The sequence below is a fragment of the Odontesthes bonariensis genome, chromosome 7, assembly GCF_027942865.1.
Source record: "Odontesthes bonariensis isolate fOdoBon6 chromosome 7, fOdoBon6.hap1, whole genome shotgun sequence".
NCBI classification, from domain to species: domain Eukaryota; kingdom Metazoa; phylum Chordata; class Actinopteri; order Atheriniformes; family Atherinopsidae; genus Odontesthes; species Odontesthes bonariensis.
In genome coordinates this window covers 40417772-40435297 of record NC_134512.1, presented here as the reverse complement: position 1 = coordinate 40435297, position 17526 = coordinate 40417772, and the positions used below count along the sequence as shown (strand labels likewise).

Here is a 17526-nt window from a genome sequence, read left to right as displayed (position 1 = left end):
GACCGGACAGACGAATTTCGTCCAGTTCCGTAGGGCATAAATGGGCTTTAGGAGTTAAGGAGTTAAGGAGTTAGGAGTTAGGAGTTAGGAGTTAGGGAATGGTCTTGGAGTAACTCAGGAGGCCGTGGGAAACTCTGTGCGTTTTTGAGTTGTGTTTCAAGTGGGTGCAATAGACACAGGATCCATATCGGTGTGTGTTATGTGCTGCAAAAGAAGGGAGAGCAGAAGAGAAATTATTCAATTTGATTAAAAATATTAAACATTAATGTTAATTTTTCAAAATGTGGAATGTGAGTCCCGGTCCTGGTTAGGCGTGCAGTCCTGTGACACAGCCTCGACCTGTTACCTTAGACTTTAGAGAAAGGGAAAGGTTATTTACATGATAATTAATGGGATTATGAATTCATTAAAAAAAATATATGAATTAAAAATTCATTTTTCAAAACGTGGCTTGTACCCCCGACTTATGGTTAGGCCAGTGGCGGCTGCTGACTTTTAAAACAGGGGAAGCCCACATTACGCTTGGCTAAAAGCATGTCAACTACATTTGGTGTTGCTAACTGCTTAGCTGCGAGCATAGCCGCCATGGTGACAGAACTACTAGCTAACACGACAAACAAATGCACAACAGGAATATGATTGACAAAACTTCTCAACATGATGTGTTTCTTATTTACAGTGTAATATTTACAAAAGTGTATGTGTGTGAGGATGGAAATGGAAACCATGGGAAATGAGTGAAACTCCGACAGCACTTTCAAAGACAACCAGTCTCTTTGGTATCCGCTTTGGGACTGAAGTTCCAGCGTGCTTCTCCCCGCTTAAAAATTCGGCTGCCACAGAATCTCTCATGATGGACAAACACTAACTCCAATCATCACGACACAGCCCCTCATATTGACACGCCCACGTCTAATCTACCCCCAGAGACGCCGGGCTGCCTCGGAAGTGATGAGTTTTTGTCGGTTTAGCCAATGATGACCTAGAATTGTAGAAAAAAAGCTTGACTCCCCCCCCCCCCCCCCCCCCCCCTGAGGCCGGCAGCCCTCGGCTCGGAAGCCCGGCTGTTAGTGGCGGCTTCATAACGTGATTTCCTCAGTGAACGGCAGCGATTTCAGAACAAATCACTTCATTAAGCTACAGGACAACATGTTGTAGTTATGAAAGTAAATGCAGTATTGGGCATATCTTGTGTTTTGTGAATAACTGTTTTATCGTCAATTTAACATTGAAGATGTAGCAATTTGGCCAGAGAATGGGAGAGGCTGCCCGGCTTCCCCTGGTGTCTCTGAATAGCCGCGGCTGGGTTAGGCATCCAGTCCTGTGACTCAGTCTGGTCCTGTTACTTTAGGGTTAGAATTTAGTGAAAGGGAAAGGTTATATACCTGATACTTGATGGGATTATGAATTTATTAAAAAATATTAAGGCTTAGGAGTTAGGAGCTGCTCTTTCTGCTTTCAGCTGCAGAACGATGAGAAGTGGTAAACCCCGCCCGCCCGCTTCCCCCTGAGCCGTAAAACAAGCGTCCCAACACTTTCACTTCCCTCTGCAGCCTTTTATCTGCAGGAACTTCCTCCTGTTTGCACTCGTCTGTCGCTGCTTTCACGTATTCGGAGGCTTTCTCTGCGCTCCAGACCCAGAACCAGAACAGCTGGAGGCCTTCTCTGAGCTCTGGACCCAGACCAGAACAGCTGGAGGCCTTCTCTGAGCTCTGGACCCAGACCAGAACAGCTGGAGGCCTTCTCTGAGCTCCGGACCCAGACCAGAACAGCTGGAGGCCTTCTCTGAGCTCCGGACCCAGACCAGAACAGCTGGAGGCCTTCTCTGAGCTCCGGACCCAGACCAGAACAGCTGGAGGCCTTCTCTGAGCTCCGGACCCAGAACCAGAACAGCTGGAGGCCTTCTCTGAGCTCCGGACCCAGAACCAGAACAGCTGGAGGCCTTCTCTGAGCTCCGGACCCAGAACCAGAACAGCTGGAGGCCTTCTCTGAGCTCCGGACCCAGACCAGAACAGATGGCAGAACCCAGGAGGGACACCAAGGAGCCACCGCAGACTTCAGGTTCTGTTTGTTTCTTCCTCCGTCTCTGTTTGACTCTGAACATGAACGCTGCTGTCAGACCTGTTGGTCCCTCTCAGTGCAGGACAGTTTCTGCCCTCTAGTGGTCAACATGGAGAAGGCAGCCATTAAAGGGATAGTTTGCCTCTTTACCTGCAGATGGAATCACCTGCTGAGGAGAAACCTTCAGTTCTTCAGCAGTTATTTACATCTGGTTAAAGCCACATGTGTTTACTCTGGTCTTCTGCTGAATTCTCTTCATCTTTTCTTCTGTGTTGAAGTCGATTCACGCTGTTCTTCCATCGCATGATAAGCATGATCTTCAAGCTTCCCACAGACAGCTTCCACACCCTCCTCTTTCCTCCTCTTCATCGCCCTCTGAACAGCACTCTTCTTCATGACTTTACGGTGGTTTTGTTGAAGCACCGGCAGCTCACTGAGCAAAGCCGTTAGATGGGTTTACCCTAACCCTTACCCAACCCTAACCTAACCTAACCCTAACCCTAACCCTTACCCTACCCCTAACCCTTACCCAACCCTTACCCTACCCTACCCTAACCTAACCCTTACCCAACCCTTACCCTAACCCTAACCCTTACCCAACCCTTACCCTAACTTAACCCAGCCCTTACCTAACCCTAACCCTAACCCAACCCTTACCCTAACTTAACCCAACCCTTACCTAACCCTAACCCTTACCCAACCCTTACCCTAACCCTTACCCAACCCAACCCTTACCCTATCCTAACCCTTACCCTTACCTAACCCTAACCCTAACCCTTACCCAACCCTTACCCTACCCTAACCTAACCCTTACCCAACCCTAACCCTTACCCTATCCTAACCCTTACCCTTACCTAACCCTAACCCTTACCCAACCCTTACCCTACCCTAACCTAACCCTTACCCAACCCTAACCCTTACCCAACCCTAACCCTTACCCTATCCTAACCCTTACCCTATCCTAACCCTACCCTAACCTAACCTAACCTAACCCTAACCCTAACCCTTACCCAACCCTAACCCTTACCCTATCCTAACCCTTACCCTATCCTAACCCTAACCCTAACCTAACCCTTACCCAACCCTAACCCTTACCCTAACCTAACCCTTACCCAACCCTAACCCTTACCCTATCCTAACCCTTACCCTATCCTAACCCTAACCCTAACCCTAACCTAACCTAACCCTAACCCTAACCCTAACCCTAACCCTAACCCTTACCCAACCCTAACCCTTACCCTATCCTAACCCTTACCCTATCCTAACCCTACCCTAACCTAACCCTAGCCCTTACCCAACCCTAACCCTTACCCAACCCTAACCCTTACCCTATCCTAACCCTAACCCTACCTTAACCCAGACTGTAGGGAGAGTCAGAAAGTAAAAACAAGTAAAAACAATAAAAGAACAGTGAAAGCAATAAAATAAGATAAAAGTGTCATCATGCTACTGGGTATTAAAGCCATCCTAAATAAGCAGGTTTTTAGCCTGGATCTGAAGAGGGCCAGGTCAGAAATAAGAGGCAGCTGGACGGGGGGCTTATTCCAGAGCCTGGGGGCAGCTTTGGGAAAAGGCTTGCTCACCCCAGGGTTTGTATTCTGACCTGGGCACTTCCAGCAGAAACTGATCTGTTGACCTCAGAGCTCTACCAGGACTGTTAAAAGCTCAGATAAATACGACGGGGCGAGGCCGCTAAGAGCTTTAAAAACCAACATTAAAAGTTTAAAATGAGTTCTCTAAAGGACAGGAAGCCAATGGAGGGAGTTAAGAACAGGAGTGATGTGCACACGTCTGTTGGTGTTGGTTAAAGACGGGCAGCAGCGTTCTGCACCAGCTGAAGGCGACCGAGAGAAGACTGGGAGACGCCCACATTAAGGGCATTACAGTTTTTCTCTATTGGTTTGGCTCATTTCTTGAAACAGAAATTACATTATCAAAATAACATGGACAAATCTCCAAACCACCTCGCAATTGTTCACAACAGAATGGCATTTCTCATTGCTTTCATCAAATTACAATTGTCTTAATACATGTGTCAATTGTGTCAGTGCATCTCTGCAAAAGATTAAGAACAAGTAGCCTACAGTTTGCACAGTTTGCCTACATTTAGCACATTTTCCAAGTGAATTGATTTTGGTGATCTGAACTGATTCGTTGATTCTTGGTCTAATGGTTCTTCTATCCAAAATATGTCGGCATGACTTCATTGTATAAGTCATCACATGCACAATAATCTGTTCAATTGTCAAAATGGGCCAAGAACATGATACCATCAATACCATATAGAATCTCATGTTATTCCCCTTTCCTTAATCCTATTGAGGAGTTTTTCTCTGCTCCATGCAACGGACGCTGCATGCTTACACATTACAGGAGATCAGTGTAGGGGAGGGCTGCGGCATGCACGGCGTTTCTTCCCGCGTTGCATTGCAAGGGAAAATATATGTTGCAATGTTGATGAGAATCTGTGGCCAGACAGACAGCAACATCTGGACCGCCAGGAGGGTGAGGACAGTGGTCATGAGGGAGGGGCGGGGGAGGGTGAGGGTGAGGGTGAGGGTGAGGGTGAGGGGGAGGGTGAGGGGGAGGGTGAGGGTGAGGGTGAGGGTGAGGGGGAGGGTGAGGGTGAGGGTGAGGGTGAGCGGGAGGGTGAGGGTGAGGGTGAGGGTGAGGGGGAGGGGGAGGGTGAGGGTGAGGGTGAGGGTGAGGGTGAGGGTGAGGGTGAGGGTGAGGGGGAGGGGGAGGGTGAGGGTGAGGGTGAGGGGGAGGGTGAGGGTGAGGGTGAGGGTGAGCGGGAGGGTGAGGGTGAGGGTGAGGGGGAGCGGGAGGGTGAGGGTGAGGGTGAGGGTGAGGGTGAGGGGGAGGGTGAGGGGGAGGGTGAGGGGGAGGGGGACGACAGTGACCAGTAAAGTGTTGCTATAGTGTTTTCTGTAAGCTGCAGATTTATTTACAGTACTGCAGGCCACATAATTGTGCTTGTTTTTTGTTTGTGTTTATATTACAGTATATGTGTGCTATGTATATTTTTATTTTCCTTCTACAATACTATACTGTATGGAAGTTACGTACTTCACAGTATTTGTGTGAATAAAAATGGTTGGTATGAGTGTATTGTGTGTGCTTTGAGGCTGAAACTTTTTTCCTTCAGTTTTATACACTATTGTATTCTGTTAGGTAGTCCTATGCCATAGTGACAAAACATCTAAACATTTTGACTTGTAGTGCTCACACAATGCCAAAAGGACAATGCATTTTGGGGGCACTGACTATTTGAATGAGAAAGAAACTTCATTTTGACACATGGGTGAACTGTTTAGGGGCAGATATGAGCTTTTGCTGGTGAACCATTCAGTTTAGTTTTGCAAAAAGTACTAAAGAGTGTTGAAAACATCCGGTCTGTTTCAAGAAATGAGAATAGGCAATTGAGAAAGATCTTTGCAATTTGGGTGGCACTGACTCTTTACATGGGAAAGAAATCAGGTCTGAAGCATGGGTGAACAGTTTTGGGAGAGATATGTGCTTTTGCAGGGTAGCTATGGTGTTGTGCTGAACTATAAGAGTGTTATGCCAAATGATCTTAGAGTTTTGAGAATGTAATTTCTGTTTCAAGAAATGAGCCAAACCAACAGAGAAAAACTGTAAAATAGTCTGACCTTGAACTTATTAGGGCTTGGATGGCTTTCTCAAGGTCATGACCACTTAAAAACATTTTAACTTTGGCCAAGAGACGCAGCTGGAAAAAACTAGTCCTGACGACATTGTTCATTTGTTTAATTTTTAAGCAGATATTTCTGCAGCACTGAACTTCGGTTGTTTAAAAGGTGCTGAATTGAACACATTTATACATATTTACGCTATAATTTAGGAATCTAAATGAGTCACAACAAAATGATTGCACTTCAAAAGAGAAATTAAACAAACTCAAATCCAATTAGATTCAGTCCAGTTCATTCAATCCAATCCAATCCCCCGTCCTGAGCTGCACGAGGCGACTGTGGAGAGAAAGATGGATGGATGGATGGATGGATGGATGGATGGATGGATGGATGGATAGATAGATAGATAGATAGATAGATAGATAGATAGATAGATAGATAGATAGATAGATAGATACTTTATTCATCCCAATTTGGGAAATTACAGCGTATAGTAAAACAAGCAAATATAATAGAATAAAAATAGAGAGTAAACATCAGCTATAAACAAATCTACAGTATGAAGAGTAGGGTAAATAATAATAATAGTAGTAATAATAATAATAATAGTAATAATAATAATAATAATAATAAACATCAGTAAACTAAATAAAAACAGATTTGTACATTTAACAATAAAGGTAAAAATAAATAAATAAATTTAACTGAGCAGACTGAACCAATAAGAAATATAGGGTATATGGGTAATTTACATTATATTGTATGTTATTAGTGCAAAATGAGCAGTTGTGCAAATTAAAGCAGTTGAACAGGAAGAAAACTCCATCAGAATCAGAACCAGGTCAGACTTACTCGGGTGTGTTTGCGCTTTAGGTGAAGCCGCCAGCTGTTCCGGTCTAACCACCAAGGAGCTGCAGCAGAACTGGAGGGCGGAGAAGAGGCAGGAGCGACCCGTCAGGCGGCTGCTGTTTGAGATCCCGTCGATCCGGATCGTGGAGCAGCCTCTGAGCAAACACGTGGTGAGACGCCGACACGCCGCACCTCACCGGGAACACGGTCAGGAAAAGGGCAGAATCTGGTTTAGCCCACATTGTTCAGATTCATGGTTTAATGTTGAAGGAAATAGATCCAAACAGGTGATAAAATGCATCAGGATGCAAATCATAAAGTAACAATAACAGGACGAAAGAGTCACCGACAGACTTACTGACATCAAGAATGTGAAATACAGGATTACAACTTCAGCAAAAAACCATCTGGACCATTAGGAACCATTCGGGACAGTCATAATTGGTTGTGTTAGGGTAGGGTAGGGTGGGGGGTAGGGTTATGGTAGGGTGGGGTAGGGTGGGGTAGGGTAGGGTGGGGGGTAGAGTTATGGTAGGGTGGGGTAGGGTAGGGTGGGGGGTAGGGTTATGGTAGGGTAGGGTAGGGTGGGGGGTAGGGTTATGGTAGGGTAGGGTAGGGTAGGGTCGGGTAGGGTAGGGTGGGGGGTAGGGTTATGGTAGGGTAGGGTAGGGTAGGGTGGGGGGTAGGGTTATGGTAGGGTAGGGTGGGGTGGGGGGTAGGGTTATGGTAGGGTGGGGTAGGGTGGGGTGGGGGGTAGGGTTATGGTAGGGTAGGGTGGGGTGGGGGGTAGGGTTATGGTAGGGTGGGGTAGGGTGGGGTGGGGGGTAGGGTTATGGTAGGGTTATGGCTAGGGTAGGGTTATGGTAGGGTTATGGTTAGGGTAGGGTGGGGTAGGGTAGGGTGGCGTAGGGTAGGGTGGGGGTTAAAGTTATGGTAGGGTTATTGTAGGGTAGGGTGGGGTAGGGTAGGGTGGCGTAGGGTAGGGTGGGGGTTAAAGTTATGGTAGGGTTAGGGTTAGGGTAGAGTTATGGTAGGGTAGGGTAGGGTTAGGGTTATCTTATCATGAAGATACCCCACCATCAGCATGAATCTTCTGCTTTAAAGCTCAGAACCATCTAACTGCCCCCCCACCACAATATTTATGCTGAAGAGGTTTCAGAGGAGGAGCTCTGATCACTTCCTGTCTGTTTCCAGGTGTATGAGGTGGTGGTGATGCGCTCCGGCAGCTTCGACTCCCGCCGGGTTTCAGTGGAGCGCCGCTACAGCGAGTTCTGCCACTTGCACCACAAACTTCTGGAGGAGTTCGACGAGGAGCTGGAGGAGGTGGTTCTGCCCCGGAAGCTTCTGACGGGGAACTTCAGCCCTGAAAACATCTTGGAGCGCCGCCTGGCCCTGCAGGACTACCTGGCCAAGCTGTTTGCCGTGCGCTGCGTCAGACGCTCCCATCGCTTCTCAGACTTCTTCACGGAGCCGGAGCAGAGGCGAGCCCACGTGCTGCTGCGAGCGGGCCAGTTCGCGGCGGCTCTGGAGCTGCTGCAGGTGGTTCTGGAGATCCAGGAGAAGCTTTCGCCCTGGCAGAAACCCACCCTGATGGTGACCACCCTGTCCGCCCTCGCCGTGTGTTACCGGGACATGGACGAGCCGCAGCAGGCGTTCACCGCGGCTCAGAGGGCGCTGCCGCCGGTGAGACGCTACAAGCTGCAGGCCTACAGAGCCTCGCTGCTGGAGCTGCTGGTGGACCTGGGGTACCAGCTGGGACACCCCGTGGCTCAGATGCAGGAGGAACTGACCTCCCTGAGAGATGCCGAGAGGGGGGAGGTGTCCCTGCGCTCCCTGAAGGAGGTGGTGATCCAAGAGTTCATCTGAGGAGGTGGTGATCCAAGAGTTCATCTGAGGAGGTGATGATCCAAGAGCTCATCTGAGGAGGTGATGATCCAAGAGCTCATCTGAGAAGGTGGTGATCCAAGAGTTCATCTGAGGAGGTGGTGATCCAAGAGTTCATCTGAGGAGGTGGTGATCCAAGAGTTCATCTGAGGAGGTGGTGATCCAAGAGTTCATCTGAGGAGGTGGTGGTCCAAGAGTTCATCTGAGGAGGTGGTGGTCCAAGAGTTCATCTGAGGAGGTGGTGGTCCAAGAGTTCATCTGAGGAGGTGGTGGTCCAAGAGTTCATCTGAGGAGGTGGTGGTCCAAGAGTTCATCTGAGGAGGTGGTGGTCCAAGAGTTCATCTGAGGAGGTGGTGGTCCAAGAGTTCATCTGAGGAGGTGGTGGTCCAAGAGTTCATCTGAGGAGGTGGTGGTCCAAGAGTTCATCTGAGGAGGTGGTGGTCCAAGAGTTCAATTGAGGAGGTGGTGATCCAAGAGTTCATCTGAGGAGGTGGTGGTCCAAGAGCTCATCTGAGGAGGTGGTGGTCCAAGAGCTCATCTGAGGAGGTGGTGGTCCAAGAGTTCATCTGAGGAGGTGGCTCCGTGCACCACAGACATCCTGCTCAGCCCTGAAATCTAACTATTAATCTGTTCCTTCAACTCAAAGTTCAGATTTCAGCTGGTGAAGCTTCACATAAGCAGTCCAGGACCAGATTTACTAAACCAGGGTTAGGGTTAAACCAGGTTAAACCAGGTTAAACCAGGTGAATCAGCATGACGCTGTGAGGGAGTTGGATAGATTTACCCCGGGAGGCTTTAAACAAAGGGCTAAAGGAGATGAACAAACCCCAAACAGCTGCAGGCTGTGGTGGACAGATGGAGCACCCATCCACATCCTGGAGGAGATCCTGGAGGAGATCCTGGAGGAGATCCTGGACTGTAAAAAATAAAAAATAAAGTAAAAAAAACGGTAAATGACTGGCAATCTACGGCTGCCAAACAAACACCGTAAAATTATAGTAAAAAAAAACTGTAATTCAAATTAACGTGCAAAAACATTATATTTAAAGAAAAATAACATTATTTGACAGATTTTTCCCAAATAATTATGATCAATCATCTTCAATAAAGAGACAATCCTAATGTTAGTTTGGAGATAAACCTTTATATAACAAGCAACACATAAAATAACAGGCAATAATCGTAATTTTACATACATTTGCACATAATTTAAGAAAACAGGAAAATATTGTATAATTATAAAAGTAATTTTCCTGTAAAAAAAATGGGAAATATCTGTAATTTGGCATTATTGGCATAATACATATAATAACAGGCGGATTGTTAATTTACAGATAAAATCTGTACTTTTACTAATTTTTTACACTATTTTAAATCACGATGCTTTGGATGTTTTCCTCATTTTCTGAAGAATAAACAATTCATGAATCAGTTAAATGCTTTGATAAGTTTTTGATCATTTTGAAATTAAAAAAACAAACATGAATATTGTGTTTTAGTATTTCTTCTCAGAGCCACACTGATAAACTGTGGAAGCCCGTTTTCGCCACTTAATGAAAATAAATGTAAAAATACTATCTCATAATTATGAGATACTAAGTTGAAATTATGGGATAGTATCCCATAAAAACACCATCTGGTTTGATTAGTTTTTACATCAGGAACGGCTGCAGAGCTGATCTGGGCTCCTGATCTGGGCTCCTGATCTGGGCTCCTGATCTGGGCTCCTGATCTGGGCTCCTGATCTGGGCTCCTGATCTGGGCTCCTGATCTGGGCTCCTGATCTGGGCTCCTGATCTGGGCTCCTGATCTGGGCTCCTGATCTGGGCTCCTGATCTGGGCTCGACTCTCCGGCTTGCGGCTGATGCTCGATCGTTTCCGACTGTGTATAGTTGCGGCTGCGTGGAGCGCATGCAGCTGGTTATTAGCTTATAGGCTAACTGTGGAACAAACATCCAGCAGCTCGTGTTTGTCAATTAATTATTTAGTTTTCGGTTAACTGGTTAACGATGGCGGGCGACGCTGTGAGACTCTCCAAAAACCTGCTGCGTATGAAGGTAAGGTTAGCTGGCAGGGTTGGCTAGCAGGGTTAGCTGGCAGGGTTAGCTAGCAGTGTTAGCTGGCAGGGTTAGCATGGATATTAGACATTTCTGTGAATGTAAGTTTGTGCCAAAATGAGCGAGCCTATAAAATACAAAGTGAGAAGTTGTGTCTACATTTCTCTTGTAAAGAAAAGTTATTCATAAAAACAGAAAATGTGCAGAAAAACTGCAAACTTTTCACACAAACTTGTGATTTTGGCACATTGTGTCAGGTCTGTGGATGTATTATATTAACGGTTTGCCCACCCTCGTAGTGCACCAACATACAAAGTGTTTTAAAGACTCTGTACCCTCTTTAGAATAATTCTATCCAGATTTGAGCAGTCTAACTATTGTAGTTTCCATACACTGCAAAAATGCAGTGAAATGGCCTTTTATGCCCATCCATTTAATTTGTGAATCCGATGCCAACTTCAGCGTCGGGTCTCTGGGCTTGATGTGGCGCTCATGTGCCCCCCCTGGAACATTTAAAATCACTGCTCCACCCCTGTGTATCTGGATCATTAGGTAAATGAATGTAAAATATCCGGAGGTCAGAGGTCAGAGCAGAAGCATCAGTGTGATGCGACCGGTGAGTTTACAGTAACACGAACCTCTGGTTGTGGCCTCAGTTCATGCAGAGAGGGCTGGATGCTGAGACCAAGAAGCAGCTGGAGGAAGATGAGAAGAGGATCATCAGCGATGAACACTGGTACCTGGACCTGCCGGAGCTCAAAGCTAAAGAGTACGTGTCAGCAGGGAGGTTAGCCAGCAGGGAGGTGGGTTAGCCAGCAGGTAGGTTAGCCAGCAGGGAGGTGAGTTAGCTAGCAGGGAGGTTAGCCAGCAGGCAGGTGGGTTAGCCAGCAGGGAGGTTAGCCAGCAGGGAGGTGAGTTAGCCAGCAGGGAGGTTAGCCAGCAGGGAGGTGAGTTAGCCAGCAGGGAGGTTAGCCAGCAGGCAGGTGGGTTAGCCAGCAGGGAGGTGGGTTAGCCAGCAGGGAGGTTAGCCAGCAGGCAGGTGGGTTAGCCAGCAGGGAGGTTAGCCAGCAGGGAGGTGAGTTAGCCAGCAGGGAGGTGGGTTAGCCAGCAGGGAGGTGAGTTAGCCAGCAGGGAGGTGGGTTAGCCAGCAGGTAGGTTAGCCAGCAGGGAGGTGAGTTAGCCAGCAGGGAGGTTAGCCAGCAGGCAGGTGGGTTAGCCAGCAGGGAGGTTAGCCAGCAGGGAGGTTAGTTAGCCAGGTTAACCAGCAGGGAGGTTAGCCAGCAGGGAGGTTAGTTAGCCAGGTTAACCAGCAGGGAGGTGGGTTAGCCAGGTTAGCCAGCAGGGAGGTGGGTTAGCCAGCAGGGAGGTGAGTTAGCCAGGTTAACCAGCAGTGAGGTGGGTTAACCAGCAGGGAGGTGGGTTAACCAGGAGGGAGGTGGGTTAGCCAGCAGGGAGGTGGATTAACCAGGTTTACCAGCAGTGAGGTGGGTTAACCAGCAGGGAGGTGAGTTAGCCAGGTTAACCAGCAGTGAGGTGGATTAACCAGGTTAACCAGCAGGGAGGTGGGTTAACCAGCAGGGAGGTGAGTTAGCCAGGTTAACCAGCAGGGAGGTGGGTTAACCAGCAGTGAGGCGGGTTAACCGGGTTAACCAGCAGTGAGGTGGGTTAACCAGCAGGGAGGTAGGTTAATCAGCAGGGAGGTGGGTTAACCAGCAGTGAGGCGGGTTAATCAGCAGGGGGGTGGGTTAACCAGCAGTGAGGCGGGTTAACCAGCAGTGAGGCGGATTAGCCAGCAGGGAGGCGGGTTAACCAGGGTAACCAGCAGTGAGGTGGGTTAACCAGCAGGGAGGTGGGTTAATCAGCAGGGAGGTGGGTTAACCAGCAGTGAGGCGGGTTAATCAGCAGGGAGGTGGGTTAATCAGCAGGGAGGTGGGTTAACCAGCAGTGAGGCGGGTTAACCAGCAGGGAGGTGGGTTAACCAGTAGTGAGGTGGGTTAACCAGGTTAACCAGCAGTGAGGCGGGTTAACCAGCAGGGTGGTGGGTTAACCAGATTAACCAGCAGTGAGGCGGGTTAACCGGGTTAACCAGCAGTGAGGCGGATTAGCCAGCAGGGAGGCGGGTTAACCAGGTTAACCAGCAGTGAGGTGGGTTAACCAGCAGGGAGGTGGGTTAACCAGATTAACCAGCAGGGAGGTGGGTTAACCAGCAGTGAGGCGGGTTAACCAGCAGGGAGGTGGGTTAACCAGCAGTGAGGCGGGTTAACCAGCAGTGAGGCGGGTTAACCAGCAGGGAGGCGGGTTAACCAGCAGGGAGGCGGGTTAATCAGCAGGGAGGCGGGTTAACCAGCAGTGAGGCGGGTTAACCAGCAGGGAGGTAGGTTAACCAGCAGTGAGGCGGGTTAATCAGCAGGGAGGTGGGTTAACCAGCAGTGAGGCGGGTTAACCAGCAGGGAGGTGGGTTAACCAGCAGTGAGGCGGGTTAACCAGCAGGGTGGTGGGTTAAGCAGATTAACCACCAGGGAGGCGGGTTAACCAGCAGGGAGGCGGGTTAACCAGCAGGGAGGTGGGTTAACCAGATTAACCAGCAGTGAGGCGGGTTAACCAGCAGTGACGTGGGTTAACCAGGTTAACCAGCAGTGATTGACGGTGTGTGTCTCCATCAGGAACCTGATCGTAGAGGAGAAGAGTTTTGTGCCCTGTGAGGAGCTGCACTTCGGCCGCCTGTCGTTCAGAGGCTTTAATCCAGAAGTCGAGGTCAGTTCTTGTTTTTTAAAGTCGGTAAACAGATGGAAACTGATCCACCAGCTGTTTGCTGTACAGATGTTGGTGTTAATTTTCTGCTCGTTGTGGTGACAGAATGAGATGTCTGTTCTGTGGGAACAAAAAGGCTGAATGTTCCCTCCAGATGCTTCCACATCTGTCCTCAGTTAAACTGAATGTGTCTGTGTGTCGCTCACAGAAACTGATGGCTCTGTTGAACCCCAAAGAGGAAGATGAGGAGGAGGAAGAGGATGTGAGCCGCATGCAGACGGACGTCACAGATGAAGAAATGGCTCTGAGGTACAGACCGCTGGTTCATTCGGACTATTCCACATCTGTCCTATTCCACATCTGTCTCATGTCACATCCATGGATCTGGAATAAACTCTTTATAATCCATTTTATGTTAGGGTTTGGGTTGGGAAAGGTGGTTAGGGTTGGGAAAGGTGGATAGGGTTTGGGTTGGGAAAGGTGGATAGGGTTTAGGTTGGGAAAGGTGGATAGGGTTTGGGTTGGGAAAGGTGGATAGGGTTGGGAAAGGTGGATAGGGTTTGGGTTGGGAAAGGTGGATAGGGTTTGGGTTGGGAAAGGTGGATAGGGTTTGGGTTGGGAAAGGTGGATAGGGTTGGGAAAGGTGGATAGGGTTTGGGTTGGGAAAGGTGGATAGGGTTTGGGTTGGGAAAGGTGGATAGGGTTTGGGTTGGGAAAGGTGGATAGGGTTTGGGTTGGGAAAGGTGGATAGGGTTAGGGTTGGGAAAGGTGGACAGGGTTGGGAAAGGTAGACAGGGTTTGGGTTGGGAAAGGTGGTTAGGGTTGGGAAAGGTGGATAGGGTTTGGGTTGGGAAAGGTGGATAGGGTTTGGGTTGGGAAAGGTGGACAGGGTTGGGAAAGGTGGATAGGGTTTGGGTTGGGAAAGGTGGATAGGGTTGGGAAAGGTGGATAGGGTTGGGAAAGGTGGATAGGGTTTGGGTTGGGAAAGGTGGATAGGGTTTGGGTTGGGAAAGGTGGACAGGGTTGGGAAAGGTGGATAGGGTTTGGGTTGGGAAAGGTGGATAGGGTTAGGGTTGGGAAAGGTGGACAGGGTTGGGAAAGGTGGATAGGGTTTGGGTTGGGAAAGGTGGATAGGGTTGGGAAAGGTGGATAGGGTTTGGGTTGGGAAAGGTGGATAGGGTTAGGGTTGGGAAAGGTGGACAGGGTTGGGAAAGGTGGATAGGGTTTGGGTTGGGAAAGGTGGACAGGGTTGGGAAAGGTGGATAGGGTTTGGGTTGGGAAAGGTGGATAGGGTTTGGGTTGGGAAAGGTGGATAGGGTTTAGGTTGGGAAAGGTGGATAGGGTTAGGGTTGGGAAAGGTGGATAGGGTTTGGGTTGGGAAAGGTGGATAGGGTTAGGGTTGGGAAAGGTGGATAGGGTTTGGGTTGGGAAAGGTGGACAGGGTTTGGGTTGGGAAAGGTAGACAGGGTTAGGGTTGGGAAAGGTGGACAGGGTTTGGGTTGGGAAAGGTGGATAGGGTTAGGGTTGGGAAAGGTGGACAGGGTTTGGGTTGGGAAAGGTGGATAGGGTTTGGGTTGGGAAAGGTGGATAGGGTTTGGGTTGGGAAAGGTGGATAGGGTTTAGGTTGGGAAAGGTGGATAGGGTTTGGGTTGGGAAAGGTGGATAGGGTTTGGGTTGGGAAAGGTGGATAGGGTTTGGGTTGGGAAAGGTGGATAGGGTTAGGGTTGGGAAAGGTGGACAGGGTTGGGAAAGGTAGACAGGGTTTGGGTTGGGAAAGGTGGTTAGGGTTGGGAAAGGTGGATAGGGTTTGGGTTGGGAAAGGTGGATAGGGTTTGGGTTGGGAAAGGTGGACAGGGTTGGGAAAGGTGGATAGGGTTTGGGTTGGGAAAGGTGGATAGGGTTGGGAAAGGTGGATAGGGTTGGGAAAGGTGGATAGGGTTTGGGTTGGGAAAGGTGGATAGGGTTTGGGTTGGGAAAGGTGGACAGGGTTGGGAAAGGTGGATAGGGTTTGGGTTGGGAAAGGTGGATAGGGTTAGGGTTGGGAAAGGTGGACAGGGTTGGGAAAGGTGGATAGGGTTTGGGTTGGGAAAGGTGGATAGGGTTGGGAAAGGTGGATAGGGTTTGGGTTGGGAAAGGTGGATAGGGTTAGGGTTGGGAAAGGTGGACAGGGTTGGGAAAGGTGGATAGGGTTTGGGTTGGGAAAGGTGGACAGGGTTGGGAAAGGTGGATAGGGTTTGGGTTGGGAAAGGTGGATAGGGTTTGGGTTGGGAAAGGTGGATAGGGTTTAGGTTGGGAAAGGTGGATAGGGTTAGGGTTGGGAAAGGTGGATAGGGTTTGGGTTGGGAAAGGTGGATAGGGTTAGGGTTGGGAAAGGTGGATAGGGTTTGGGTTGGGAAAGGTGGACAGGGTTTGGGTTGGGAAAGGTAGACAGGGTTAGGGTTGGGAAAGGTGGACAGGGTTTGGGTTGGGAAAGGTGGATAGGGTTTGGGTTGGGAAAGGTAGACAGGGTTAGGGTTGGGAAAGGTGGACAGGGTTTGGGTTGGGAAAGGTGGATAGGGTTTAGGTTGGGAAAGGTGGATAGGGTTTGGGTTGGGAAAGGTGGATAGGGTTAGAGTTGGGAAAGGTGGATAGGGTTAGGGTTGGGAAAGGTGGATAGGGTTTGGGTTGGGAAAGGTGGATAGGGTTTGGGTTGGGAAAGGTGGATAGGGTTAGGGTTGGGAAAGGTGGATAGGGTTAGGGTTGGGAAAGGTGGATAGGGTTTGGGTTGGGAAAGGTGGATAGGGTTTGGGTTGGGAAAGGTGGATAGGGTTAGGGTTGGGAAAGGTAGACAGGGTTAGGGTTGGGAAAGGTGGATAGGGTTTAGGTTGGGAAAGGTGAATAGGGTTAGGGTTGGGAAAGGTGGATATGGTTTCAGTTGCTCCATAGAACATACTCAGGTGTGAAGCTCACTCCAACCGTCTCTCAACTCAGATTCAGGTGTGAACGTCTCCTGATGTGTTTTCTCCCCCAGATACGAGAGCTTAGTTGGAAGCATGAAGAAGAAGTTTGCGAAGAAGCGTGAGCGAGTGTCCGTGGACGAGGACGATGTGAACCACAACGTGATGGAGACGGACACGAAACGAGTGTTTCTGAAGCCTCAGGACTGAAGCTGGTGTTCTACTTCCTGCTCTTTAACTCCTGGATGAACCCAGAGAGTCTGACGGCGCAGCTCAGAGGAACGCTGAAGGGCTGGCTCTCAGAGGCTAACGCTTCCCATCCATTCCCAGTCTTTGTGCTAAGCTAGGCTAACCAGCTGCAGGGAAACCCGTGTGAAACACTTAAGATCAAAATATTTGAGAAAGACGAGGTTTGTGGAGGTTTGACTCATTGAGTCGGTCGGTTTCATTAAACTGTAAAAACATTTATTTATGGAGCACCGCTCGGTGTTTAAGGACCGTTTTAGAGTTCTTAAATCTGCTGTTCTCTGTCTGTCACGAGGAGCCATGTTGTTTTAACGATGTCGTCTCTGTCACAGGAACAAACTGATGCTTTTCCTTTGTTTTCACTTTTTAATTCATGAAAATGTAAAAGAATCAAGTTTTAAACCATTTTAAAAAAAAAATAAACCAGTTTTCAGGGTTGTTGAGTGTTCGGTTTGTATCCACCAACCAGTTCACTTCTGAAGCAGATGCTTCTCCCCGACACCAAGCCATCGACAGCTTTCACACCATCCTGAGTCCTGGAAGGTCTAAAGCAGGCGAAACCGCTCTGAGGTTCAGTTAGAAGCATTTTCCTCACATCTAAGCAAAGATCGGACGGGTTTCTGACAGGAAGACGGTGATTTCAGGGTCGGGTTAACCCTGTTTGCTGTGAAAAATCACTGAATACCCGCCCTGTGCTGATCATTTTATTGGCTTTCGCTGTGTAGTGGCCGTTTGTCAAACAAATTAAACAAAACTTAAATTAAAGCAATCAAACGAACACTTCAGGCACCATGGGCAGGTAATGTACGCAGGCAAGACATAGTCCAATTTCCAGGCAGAAGTTTTGAGTTGAGGCTGGTTTATTTTATTTATGCCCACACAGATCACCACCTACTTCCTACCTATATACAGGTGTGCCTATGCCCACTACTGCCCCCAAGTGTTCAAATCATAACAGTAAATAAATCAAAGAAAAAGACTAAACCTATAAAGCAAAGCAATTAACTAGACAATAATATTAGCAAAATAATAATGAAAACAATAAACAAATTTACCATTACTCAAAAAGAAAAATATTATAGCTCC

The 17526-nt window shown here is 48.5% G+C and overlaps 2 protein-coding genes across 2 annotated transcripts; both read left to right on the top strand.

The window, feature by feature from the left end:
- The first annotated feature begins 1566 nt into the window (after positions 1-1566).
- Positions 1567-9853, top strand: snx20 (sorting nexin 20). The gene is made up of 3 exons (XM_075470823.1): positions 1567-2061; positions 6591-6736; positions 7761-9853. Exons 1-3 carry the CDS (start codon positions 2016-2018, stop codon positions 8430-8432), a joined length of 864 nt encoding a protein of 287 aa, XP_075326938.1. The 5' UTR covers positions 1567-2015; the 3' UTR covers positions 8433-9853.
- A 462-nt stretch (positions 9854-10315) lies between these two features.
- On the top strand, positions 10316-16878 carry mphosph6 (M-phase phosphoprotein 6). Its single transcript, XM_075471154.1, has 5 exons — positions 10316-10507; positions 11164-11276; positions 13171-13261; positions 13467-13567; positions 16269-16878. Exons 1-5 carry the CDS (start codon positions 10460-10462, stop codon positions 16402-16404), a joined length of 489 nt encoding a protein of 162 aa, XP_075327269.1. The 5' UTR covers positions 10316-10459; the 3' UTR covers positions 16405-16878.
- Positions 16879-17526: the final 648 nt, after the last annotated feature.